The sequence below is a fragment of the Pseudorasbora parva genome, chromosome 10 (genome assembly GCF_024679245.1).
Source record: "Pseudorasbora parva isolate DD20220531a chromosome 10, ASM2467924v1, whole genome shotgun sequence".
In the NCBI taxonomy this organism is placed as follows: Eukaryota; Metazoa; Chordata; class Actinopteri; order Cypriniformes; family Gobionidae; genus Pseudorasbora; species Pseudorasbora parva.
Window position 1 is genome coordinate 5,654,315 of NC_090181.1, and position 12,963 is coordinate 5,667,277.

The window sequence follows — 12,963 nt, forward strand, 5'->3', positions numbered from 1 at the left end:
CTGATTGGTCCCATAAGCAGCAGAGTCCACATTCCTCCCATAACGTCATTAAAATTTTCTGTGACTTGTGACAGTAGACCTTCTGTTGGCTCGGGCCAAACAGCCTTTGTTGTCCTTGTGCATCGATGAGCCTTGGACGTCCAACACATTGTCACCGGTTTGTGGTTTGTCCCTCCATACACTGTTGGCAAATCCTGTTGAGCAATACACAAGCCTTGCCGTTTCAGAGATAATCTGATTTAGTTGCCTTGCCATAACAATTTAGCACTTGTCAAAGATTCCTGCCCATTTCTCCTGAATCAAGACGTTGATTGTTTAATTATCCTTTAATCTACCCAGAGCTTTAAATGTGGCCTTGTTAAGAGATGTTCAATGTTATTGACTTCACCTGTGACCGGTCATAATGTTTTGGCCCATCAGTGTACACAGAGCCTGTTTTTCCTGTTGTGTACTACTGGAACTGCTGTTTCCTTTTTTTTTAACCAGCTTGCTTTTCATTGCAGGCATGCAGAATTTGACTTGGTATCAGGGATGTTTTCTGTCTCAACACTGCAGTGAGTTGAAGCGAGGCTGGATGAATAAGGACACTGAGGGTCTATTGATTGGCTGTCACCATTAAGTCAAGGTCACTTGCCAGAATGTTGTTCAGGGCTGGCATTGTTTCACCCTCTGCCTACTTGAGATAGCTACCACACAAACAGGGCTGTACAGTGTGTACAGTAAAAGGCACACGTTAGCTATAACTTTTACTTCGTAGTCATAATTTCTTTATTGGCATAGTAAAACAGCTTTACATAACCAAACCGTTGATAAACACGTATTACTGTACCATCAGTCGACCAATAGCAGAAAGTAAAGGCTAGCAGAGTGTGGGTTTTATTGGTTTCATTAGGTTTCTTTTTCTGTTACAGGTTGAATGTACATTGCATTATACCTAATATAAATGCATACATTTGTACAAAATTACATTTAAAAGAAAAAAATGCTATATGTTATGCAATGTTTATAAGAATTTCCGGTTGGCATTTTCTTTCCAGTGATTGCTCTTTTGTTGTCACAATACAACCTTGCTGTAGGAGGGAGAATCTACAGCGAGATATATTATGATCCTTCACTTAATTGTTTCTTATTCGTAGTTTGGATTTGGGAAGGTTTCTGCTTTCATTTTAGAGCCTTAGAAATAGTGTTGACAATAGGCACCTCGGTTTTAGTTCAAAATGATTTGAGGGAATGGCATGCCTTGAAGTTTGTAGTGCTAACCAAGTTAACATTTTTGAAACGGCCAAGTTGATTTAAAACTTTGACTTTAAAGTGGATTTGCTGGAAACTTGTGTCCTAGTTAGATTCTCAGGTTCTCAGTTAGTTTCTCGAATAGAAATAAAAATGTACATTGAGCTCCAGTTTGTGAAGGATTTCAAAGGAAAAGTTTTATTTATTTATTAGGTGAGTTTACGCAACTTATCCCATTTCTACTGTGTAGACAGCCGAGTTTTATTAAAAGCCCATTGTGCCATCAATGTCCACTACCACTTAAAGGTGCAGTAGGTGATTTCTGAGGAACACTATTGATATTTGAAATCGACCCAAACAAATGGACCCTCCTTCATTGCTCCGCCCCCAAAATGCACAAACACAGTGCAAGAGTGGATGTTTCTTTATCATAGCTGAAGCAAAGCAATAATGCTTTGTGAAAAATAACGCAAAGATGACGAACAGAAGAGAATGAAGAGCAAAAAATGAACAAACAGTTCACAAGAGTATATTCAAGCTAGAGTTGGTTGTTAGTTGCCAGCAGCTCCAGACAAACAATGACACTCACAACTGCTGTTACTATAGCTAACTTTACAACAACAACAACAGCAGCATATCTCGCTTCTGTGAAACAACAAAATGTGTTACACATGTATAGAGGAGAAAAAAACTCTTTTCAGGCATTCCCGCTTCGCTCTCTCCAGCACTGGAAAAGCTTTTCTAATATAAACGCGTGTTCTAAAGCTCTTGCCTGATCATGAGCTTTCTTTTTCCAGTGATATTCCTCTGACCTTTTCTCTTTTGTAATGTCTCTCAGACATTTCTCTTTCTACAGTCTTTCTTCAAATCTCGCTCTCTCTCCTCCCCAATCATGAATGGACACACCTACTGCTGATTGGCTCACTCTCTCTCCTCCCCCATCATTAGTGGACACGCCCCCTACTGCTGATTGGATACAAGTGTGTAGTGCTGCTCAGCCCGATCCGCTTTCATCCGCGTTCCTCAGAAATCGCTTAATGCAATTTTAAGTATGGCTGTCACCCCTAAATCTTGTGAAACTCCCCCAGAATGAAGCTTGTAATGTTTCCAAATACGTTAGAATATTAAATGAAAATTGCCTATGGCTTTGTACAACCAGAGACAGTGGTCTGGCAGGGGTTTCGGAGGTGAGGAATGGTAATTTGTGGTAGCTTTGAGATTCGAGAGAGACTGGATGTCAGTGAGTGGAAATGGCTCTTCTGGGGGCCCAAAGCTACAGCGAGATCCCAGTGCCTGTGAGAAAGAGTGACACATTTGAGTCATTCAGTTTCTCTCACTGTTTGCTTAGTGAAAGGCGAAAGAGATGAGAAGAGAAGTGGGCTGTGCGTGTGTGTGTGTGTGTGTGTGTGTGTACTTGTGAACAGATGGCAGCTGGTTAGCTGGGCTTGGACAAGGTAATTACCATGCACTGTGTTACTTAACTCTTTACTGGTGCAATCTGTTGGGTTTCATCCCTGTTCCAATACTTTCCTTCTCTGATAGACTTCTAAACAGGTTTGCTCTTAAAATAATCTTGTGTAAATGAATTTACTTTGGACATAGCTAAAGTTTCACAGCGACTGGTGTTGTGGTATTGGGTGTGCCTCTTGTTTTTACTTCTCTTAACCTCACGCTCTGTTTCTTCTTTTCACACTTTCGGATCTTTACTCAAACAAGGAAATGAGGAAATTCATTCACTGAAGTTAAATTGAAATGGCTTTATTTGACAAGTGGGCACATCTTTTCTCATTTTATCTCACATTCTAATCTAATCACACCTTCTCTTGTATCAGTTGAGGTGTAGATCTGTGTATCTTTAGTGCCATCACTGTAAATATTGAGATTTGAGGAGGGCATGAAACACATTGCGTGTTATTTGTGACATGAATCACGCAGATCATTGAGGATTATTATTACTTTTTTAAGCAGTCAGTTTTAAGAATGGGCAAAAGGGGCTAAAAGTCTCATCGACTTGCACATATAGTGAACAGATTTTCATGAGGATTTGAGCTTTTGACACTTGGGCCACTTAGAACATGCAAGCACAACTTAAAACGACCCAGAATACCTTAGGAACCACATACACCATCTGGCAACCACCCATAACACCCTTGCATAATGAAGGCAACTTTTGCATGGGTGACCACCTCACATTTTTATTACAAGTTTCTTAGTAAACGAATAATCCCTTTGTTTAGTTGGGTTTGTTTGCAAGAAACATTCAGCACGTACAGCATAAGTTGATATCACCCTTTGGTATAGAATGTTTCCTAAGAAGTTGCCCAAGTGTTAGTCACTGCTCTTGTTGTGATAGCAAATGATAAGCAATACTTTTAGGCCACTAAACTGGAACACAGATGTATGAATAACCCTTTCCATTTGTTTGTGTGAGCTGTTTTTACCATGGTGATTCAGGTTTGTCTGACCTTTGCTTTGCTTTTGAAACAGATTTCCTACCATGGCAGTGAGGAAGGAGGGGAGAGTGAAGACTCGGAAGGAGAAAACCAAGAGTTGGCACAGATCGACAGAGGTGTTTTTTTTATTTATTTTTTTATTTTTTTTGTCACATGCATATACCTAGCATACAGTACCTCTTAACTCTTATGTTCTTATAAATAAAGAAAAATATATAAAAAAATAAAGCTTTTCAGTTTTGCAAAATTGTGTCTTGAAAGCAAATTGAATAGTTTATTATTACCATTCAAATTATTATTCACATCAAGTCAAATATCTATAGGAAAATAATATATATATTCAACTTTTTTTTTCATGATACCACAATTGTTTGATTAACATTAATGAAACAGACAGTCTATATATATATGAAGACCTACTGTACCGCACGGAGCAAATATAATGTTACACATCAGTTCACCAAACATTTACTTAAGATATGACAGATGATGTTTGCATGAATACTCGCCATGACAGATATTTTGAGATACTGTAACTCTGTGTATGCGTGTGTATCGGGATCACGTGTCTTTGTGCGCACTCGTCGGATCTGTCAGTCAGTGCGAGTGAGACTGTTTTCATCGACTAAGGAAAGATCACATGTTAATCAAATTTAGTGTTATTACTTCTCTGAAAACGTACAAATAAAGATACTTCTAGATGTAGTCTAGAGGCTTAATGAACTAATTTTTGTGAAAAACAAAATATTTTTTTTCCATTTGTTTTGCCTGTAGCTCGAAATGATCCTGTGTGCATTCCAACTCCTTTTGCCAACACGGGTCACATTTGTTGTTAAACATAAAATGTTATCTTTAAATTAAACAGAATTAAAACACTATATGCAGTAGGGATGGGAAGAAATATCGTTTGACAAAATTTCGCGATACAAAACGTGACGAAACGCATCGAGGTCGAAAAAAATGGATCGCGAAATAAAGATAGATGGCACTGCTGCATGATTTGCGTAGTATATAAATAATTTAGTGTATTGTGTGTGTGTGTGTGTGTGTGTATGGGGCAGACATAACAAAACGCAGCGCGCATTTTCTGTTTGATCTGAGGCATAGTTGGAAAAAGTGAGAGCAGTCAGACGCGATGCAACAGCAAACATTAAAAGGCAAAGAAAAGGGTTGACATTAGCATTAATATTCTAAACCAAAAATGCAGTTATTGCCTACATAAGCTACCATATTTTCTGTTTAACTTTTATAAGACTCCAGAAAGAAAAGTGTGTTTTTTCACTGAGCACATTCTCTGCAGTCTGAGCGCGACGCACTGCAGCTCACTCTCTCATGTCTGAGGTAAACCATTAACACCATCACCCCGCTTACTGGACACGTGTTTTATTGAGCTAAATACATCACAATCGGCTAAAACTAATGCACAGGTTACTTTCCTGAACAAGCGCGCTTCCGAGTCGTCCGTGTTCTTCACACTGTCCACGTGAATCACGGCCCAGTTCGGCGCGCACACTTAAAATACCGGCAGTTCAATAGGGAATGCGGATCTCTTAAAGGGGCCACACTATATTCCTCCTCGTGTAATATGGACCTCCTCCAGGTATGGTGTGGTTCTGGTTTGCTCACTGGTACACATTAACAATTTTTCATACGAACTTTTCCCTGTTCTGAATTAAACTGCCAGTGTAAAAACTCCCTTTATATTCTTAAAATGAGAGAAATCACTACTTACTCATTATTTTTAAGTTTAGGCTTAAGAGACATGAACAATTTCTTAGATAAATATATCTATGACCTTTGATATGTCTAGGCTTCATGCTATATTGATTATTATTGAATAAGTATGGTTTCACTAATAATAAATGTACATTTGCATAAAGCATGCATATTTGTCCATACCTATGTTGATTAGAATATTAAAAACTTAATTAAAAACTTAATTTAAGATACATTTACAATTGCTAAAAAGGTGCGATTAAATTGCGATTAATCACGAGTTAACTCAAGACAATCATGCAGTTAATCGCTATTCAATATTTTAATCGGTTGACATCCCTACAGTGCCCTCCACAATTATTGGCACCCCTGTTTAAAATGTGGTCGCGGAATTCTAAAAATTCTCCTTTTTTTAAACAATATAGAACCAAAATGCAAAAAAGAAAAGAAAAATCCTACCTTTCGTTTTAGTACATTACTTTGGTGGTAAAAAAAAAAAAAAATCACAGATTTGGAAAGACTTTTTTTTTTTGATATCGTATCGTGACGTATCGTATCGTAACCCTGGCATATCGAGGTGCATCGTATCGTGAGTTTAAGTGTATCGTCCCATCCCTAATATGCAGTGCAACTATGCTGTTTTTATATATACAGTATGGGGATTACTAAGTGTACACAATTGACATTAGGCATTATATGAAAATATGATTACAGAAGATCATTACTATGTTCACAGTAGGGAATTTCTGTAACATTCAATGCTTTCATAAATTTGGTTTAAAGGGCTGCTTTAAAGGGGTGATGAATTGAGGGATCAGCTATCCCTTGAGCTTTTGATATATAAAAGGTCATGGTAATATAAGAATATCCTCTAAGTTTCAGAGCTAAAAACTTCCTTGTTAGTCAAAGAAAAGTTTTTATAGACACCAGGCTCAGCAAGCGGTCCTGTGCTTCATACTTACGTCATTGCGTGACGAAACACAGCCTCTACCGCGTGTCTTATTCAGTAGCCCCGCCCACCGACTCATGGAGCTGTTCGGCTCGACGTGCTAGCTGGTCAACAATATTAAACATGCCGAGGAAGATAGTAATATATTGTGAATGTCCTGTTTGTGGAAGAACACAGTCGCTGCATAAGTTTCCTGTTCACTTCATTTCACTGCGGAATCGTTTGTAAACAAATCTCCGGTCGATGCTGGATTTGGATCCGACAGGAATGGTGCAACACACTTAAGTGAGTCAAACGTGTTTTTATATGTAATAGTGTTGCATTGTTATAGATCGTTTTGCTTATGTGTACGTGTCTAACAGAACATACATTTAGCACACTGGACTCAGACACGTCCCATACGCTCGAAAAAGCCCGGTAGGCCGATGAATCTCATTATATTCCGTTCTTGTCCTGCTATTCTCTCTCTCTCTCTCTCTCTCTCTCTCTCTCTCTCTCTCTCTCTCTCTCTCTCTCTCTCTCTCTCTCTCTCTCTCTCTCTCTCTCTCTCTCGCACGTTGACATCTGAAGGCGCGCCGAACGTGTGTGTGTGCGCACTGTTATTAGGGTTGAAACCCTAGTCATGCACATGGTTCTACTAGGTTAGAAACTTCTAACCATAAACTTTATCTGAAGTCTAAAATCTAGACCACATATCCATTTTAATCACACTTGGTTGGTTGTACACTCTGTACTTCCTGTCATAGCAGTAGATTAGAGCAATGAGAAATGGTTTGATCTAATCTAATGTGGTAGTTTCCCATAAAGGCCCATCAAATAATTATCAGTGAGATGTGCTGAGTTGAGCCAATGTAAGCAACAGCGACCAATGATGCAACTCATCTAAAAGTTGAGTTTTATGCAAATTAGCCTTGACTCAATATGGCGACTACCAATATGATTGAACAGTAGAGCTTTATGATAAAGTTCGATACTATCCAGTACAGTAGCAATCTTATCTTAATCAGTAGGACTGCTCAAAAAAAACTCTAACCCTAACCCTAACCCATTAAAATGTCATTAATGACTCGCCATAATGTCGTTCCACACCCGTAAAACCTCCGTTCATCTTCAGACACAGTTTAAGATATTTTATATTTAGTCCGAGAGCGTATGCAAGTGTATGCACACTATACTGTCCATGTCCAGAAAGGGAATAAAAAATCATCAAAGTAGTCCATATGAGACATCAGTGGGTTAATTAGAATCTCTTGAAGCATCGAAAATACATTTTGGTCCAAAAATAACAAAAACTACGACTTTATTCAGCATTGTCTTCTCTTCCGCGTTTGTTTTCAATCCTCAAATAAAGATTCAAACGGTTATGAATCAGCGTATTGATTCGTGATTTGGATCGCGAGTCAAACTGCGGAAATCACGTGACACTGGCGATCCGAATCATGTATCAATCCGCTGATTCATAACCGTTTGAATCTTTATTTGAGGTTTGAAAACAAACCCAGAAGAGAAGACAATGCTGAATAAAGTCGTAGTTTTTGTTATTTTTGGACCAAAATGTATTTTCGAAGCTTCAAGAGATTCTAATTAACTAACTGATGTCACCTGTGGACAAAAAATAAATATAAAATAGCTTAAACTGTGTTCTGAAGATTAACAGAGGTCTTACGGCTGTCGAACGACATTAGGGTGAGTAATTAATGACAGAATTTTAATTTTTGGGTGAACTAACCCTTTAAGTGCATTTTAAGGTTCTTTTAAAAACAACCTTCTGCTATGTTTCGCCCCTCTACAGAGCGCCGGCGGAATTGTGCCTTGACCCCTCTAGCCACCAGTCAGCAGCACAATCAGGGCATTCTTTCCCCCGCTCACTTACGCCGCCTCCGCTTACTCCTGGACCCTAGCCTGGACCGCCACAGTTCTGAAGAGGAGCTGGAGCGCATCGCAGGAGCCACAGGGGCCGAGGGGGGCAGGAAGTGGCACAGACATGGAGACATGAGCAGCGCCTCTAGTGACGAGGAGGTGAAAGACCTGTGCGGACCAAATGAACCGTCGACCGGGGCTCGCTTGACCGCCACCTCTCCCAGCCCTGTTCTCTTCAGCTCCTCCCCTCCGCGAGCTCTGAAGCCTTCCCACACGCCGGCCCGCCTCCCTGTCCGGCCCATAATTCTCAGCCACTTTGAACAACCTTCCATGCCTTACTGGCGGCACCGGCCCACTTACACAGGGGAACCTGGTCGCCCCAGCTTAGACCTGGAGAAAATGCAGCAGGTAAGAGACACTAATTTTCTTAGTCAGAAAGAGCTTGGGTGGTTTTTCAAAGAAGGACATCAGCATCTTCAATGCTGCGTAACATGAGAATGAACCTAATTGGTTCTCGCTGAAGCTCAAACGTGCTGAGTAACACAAGAATGAACCTCATTGGTTCTCGCTGAAGCTCAAACGTGCTGCGTAACATGAGAATTAACCTCATTGGTTCTCGCTGAAGCTCAAACGTGCTGCGTAACACGAGAATGAACCTCATTGGTTCTCGCTGAAGCTCAAACGTGCTGCGTAACACGAGAATGAACCTCATTGGTTCTCGCTGAAGCTCAAACGTTCTGAGTAACACGAGAATGAACCTCATTGGTTCTCACTGAAGCTCAAACGTGCTGCGTAACACGAGACTGAACCTCATTGGTTCTCGCTGAAGCTCAAACGTGCTGCGTAACACGAGAATGAACCTCATTGGTTCTCGCTGAAGCTCAAACCTGCTGCGTAACACGAGAATGAACCTCATTGGTTCTCGCTGAAGCTCAAACGTGCTGCGTAACACGAGAATGAACCTCATTGGTTCTCGCTGAAGCTCAAACCTGCTGCGTAACACGAGAATGAACCTCATTGGTTCTCGCTGAAGCTCAAACGTGCTGCGTAACACGAGAATGAACCTCATTGGTTCTCGCTGGAGCTCAAAGTGTTGAGTAACACGAGAATGAACCTCATTGGTTCTCGCTGGAGCTCAAAGTGTTGAGTAACACGAGAATGAACCTCATCGGTTCTCGCTGGAGCTCAAAGTGTTGAGTAACACGAGAATAAACCTCATTGGTTCTCGCTGAAGCTCAAACGTGCTGCGTAACACGAGAATGAACCTCATTGGTTCTCGCTGGAGCTCAAACGTGCTGCGTAACACGAGAATGAACCTCATTGGTTCTCACTGAAGCTCAAACGTGCTGCATAACACGAGAATGAACCTCATTGGTTCTCGCTGAAGCTCAAACGTGCTGCGTAACATGAGAATGAACCTCATTGGTTCTCGCTGAAGCTCAAACGTGCTGCGTAACACGAGAATGAACCTCATTGGTTCTCGCTGAAGCTCAAACGTGCTGCGTAACACGAGAATGAACCTCATTGGTTCTCGCTGAAGCTTAAAGTGTTGAGTAACACGAGAATGAACCTCATTGGTTCTCGCTGAAGCTCAAACGTGCTGCGTAACACGAGAATGAACCTCATTGGTTCTCACTGAAGCTCAAACGTGCTGCGTAACACGAGAATGAACCTCATTGGTTCTCGCTGAAGCTCAAACGTGCTGCGTAACACGAGAATGAACCTCATTGGTTCTCGCTGAAGCTTAAAGTGTTGAGTAACACGAGAATGAACCTCATTGGTTCTCGCTGAAGCTCAAACGTGCTGCGTAACACGAGAATGAACCTCATTGGTTCTCGCTGAAGCTCAAACGTGCTGCGTAACACGAGAATGAAAATGAAAACAAAAATGCAAATTCAGGAATTAGTTACTTACCCTCATGACATTCCAAATATTAATCTCCAATGTCCATGATCAGATGCACCACTGTATCAAAAAAGTCTTTTTAGTACTCACAGCAATATATACCATGGCCCCCAAAAAGTATAGAACTTAAATCACACTTAAAAATAGGTTGATATCATTCAAAGAAAAAAAGTTTGAGCTCACTTATCAAGCAAAATATTCACAGAATTTTAGCTTTTAAATGACAAAACAATGATTATTGTTCAATAAGGAAGAAAAAGTATGTCATAAACTTTGGTAACACTTTATAATAATGGTCCGTCATTAATAGATAACTATGCAGGAAGTAATGCAGGACTAATGAGTAGCACTACATTAACACTTCAGCTACTATTATTAACTAATATAGAAACATGCTGAACTAATCAGAAAGTAACATCGAATTCAGGACTAAGATAGATTCTTATTAGGTAATTAATAGTTACTGAATGAGACTGGCGGCACTTAAAGGTAACAAGGAAAAAATATAAAGAATTACTAATGAATTACTAATCACAACATTAACATGTCTAAGATTTAGAAATTGTCTTTTTTACTCTCAGTGGTCCTAAAATGCTTCACTAATTACTTAAGTGTTACCTTGTCATTATGCCGGAACTTCTAGTGATCTGGACCATTATTTAAAAGTGGAAAACATTGTTAGTAGATCACTAGTAGTTCTTAAAAATTGTCCTTCGTTACTCTGAATAAAGTAATAAAATGCATCACTAATTACTCAAGTACCCAATCACTCTTCAAGGACTACTGGTGATCTGGACCATTTTTTCTGAAACATATTTTCCACTTTAAAATAATGGTCCAGATCAGTAGTAGCTCCTGGAGAATGACTAGGTAACACTTAAGTAATTACTGACGCATTTTATGACTTTATTCAGAGTAAAGAATGTGATTCATTACATCTCAAACACAAAATAATGTGATAATTGGTCAGTTAGTTAATAGTTATTAATGAGGCTAATCTCGGTCATTAATTATTGATTACTTAATAAGGAACTATCTCTTGAATTCGATGTTACTTACTGATTAGTTCAGCATGTTTCTATATTAGTTAATAGTAGTAGCTGAAGTGTTAATGTAGTGCTACTCATTAGTCCTGCATTACTTCTTGCATAGCTATCTATTAATAATAACGGACCATTATTCTGAAGTGTTACCGAAACTTTCTGGTTCTCAAAAAGTACGGGAAACTGTGGTTTCTTTGCCGGGATACCTGTGTAAACCTGAGGGGAACTGAACGGACTTTATAGTCACCAAAAAACCTTAGTCTCTGAAAAGTAAAGCTACTTTATTTTGCTCTTTAAAAGACTACTTTCTGGAGTTAAATCTCTTCAGTGTGCTACGTTTCAGACCAACAGTCCTTGTCAACTCAATGGGTGAATTTGAAAACAATGCTAGACAAATGCTCACAACTACACTTACTCAGACAAGTCCATGTGCTCCAGGGCTTTGTGCCCGCCACCTCCAGAGAGAAAGAGAGGATGACAGATGTCAGCCCCCCTCCCTCACTCTGAACAAAAGCCCGATAGAGTGAATCTGTGAGTGAATGAAACGGCAAAGTGAGAAAAAAGTCGTTTTAACCTAGTTGTTTTGTCTTCAGGTGTTCAAATATACAGGCCAGATTGTGCCAGGTAAAAAAAAAGGACGTGGAGATGAAAAGAGCAAAAAGAAGAGAGAAGAGGGCTGTGAGGACCATATGACTCTTGGAGTGCAGTGTGTGTGTGTGTGTGTGTGTGTGTGTGTGTGTGTGTGTGTGTGTGTGTGTTTGCTTGGTCAAGTGGAATGGGAGGTGTTGATGGAAAAACTAAATGTGGGAGACTATTCAAGTTAGCTGCTAGAAGCTCATTTTGCTTAATCTCTAATAAAGTGCCCTTATATTCTATTTTAAAGGTTTTTATAGGTTTAAAAGGTTTACATGCATCCAGGTAAAAAAAAAAAACTACACTTTTCTCATAATATTCATTGCATATCACCATCTCTCAAAAGCCCCTTTCACACTGCGATTCCGGCAAATACACGGATAATGCGACCCGGCATTTGTTCCCGGGCCGCTAGATTTGGTCCATTCACACTGCCAGCGAAATACCGTAATATGTGCGCTTTCACACACAACCCGTAACGGTCCCGGGTCGAGTTGACACGTGACATCCTGATGTGACGTATAATGGCGAGCGATCTCAGCTTCAGCGCGGATAGTAAGGAGCTCCGTGGTCTCGACTTGTGTCCAGTTTGCGCACATTTCTGCTTGTTTAATTTTAGTTTCTTTTGTATACGAACACTCTCTGCGTTTAAAACACCGACTAGCTCTTCTGGCACTGCAGGGTTGTATTATTGAAAAAACAAGCTCTAGGAGTCGCACGATAACTACGTACACGTTGCGGCATTAGTTTCGGCTTTTGTTCACACAGCGCTCGTCCCGGGTCGAATACCGCAATATTACTAGGTCCCCGACCCGGGTCGAATTCGGTAATCAATCCCGGGACGTGTTTGCTTTCACACAGAAGGTGACCCGGCAATGTTCTGGGAATATTGCGGGTCCGACATGCAGTGTGAAAGGGGCTAAAGAGTCTGAGAACAGTTTGTTCAAAGATTATTAAATATCTCTAAAGGTCCCAATATGTCCCAAATAATGTACTGATGTGATGGGATTTTGAACAAAATCATGCTTTGGCAAGTCAGCAACTCGGATAAGTCTGGAAAAGTTTACTTCAGCTAGTTAAATGCCTTGAGCAGGATGACATTTTTTTTCTCATATATATAAAGTTTTAGCTGAGACTGGAAGTTATATATATATATATAGTTGGATTTTTTTGT

The 12,963-nt window shown here is 40.0% G+C and overlaps 1 protein-coding gene across 1 annotated transcript in view; it reads left to right on the forward strand.

Moving 5' to 3' along the window:
- si:dkey-16j16.4 (uncharacterized) overlaps positions 1–12,963 on the forward strand; it is a 50,325-nt gene that overhangs the window by 23,654 nt on the left and 13,708 nt on the right. The window contains exons 2-3 of the mRNA XM_067454966.1: positions 3,718–3,799; positions 8,141–8,616. Of these exons, the coding sequence (XP_067311067.1) occupies positions 3,718–3,799; positions 8,141–8,616 (558 nt within the window). The remainder of the gene's footprint in view (positions 1–3,717; positions 3,800–8,140; positions 8,617–12,963) is intronic.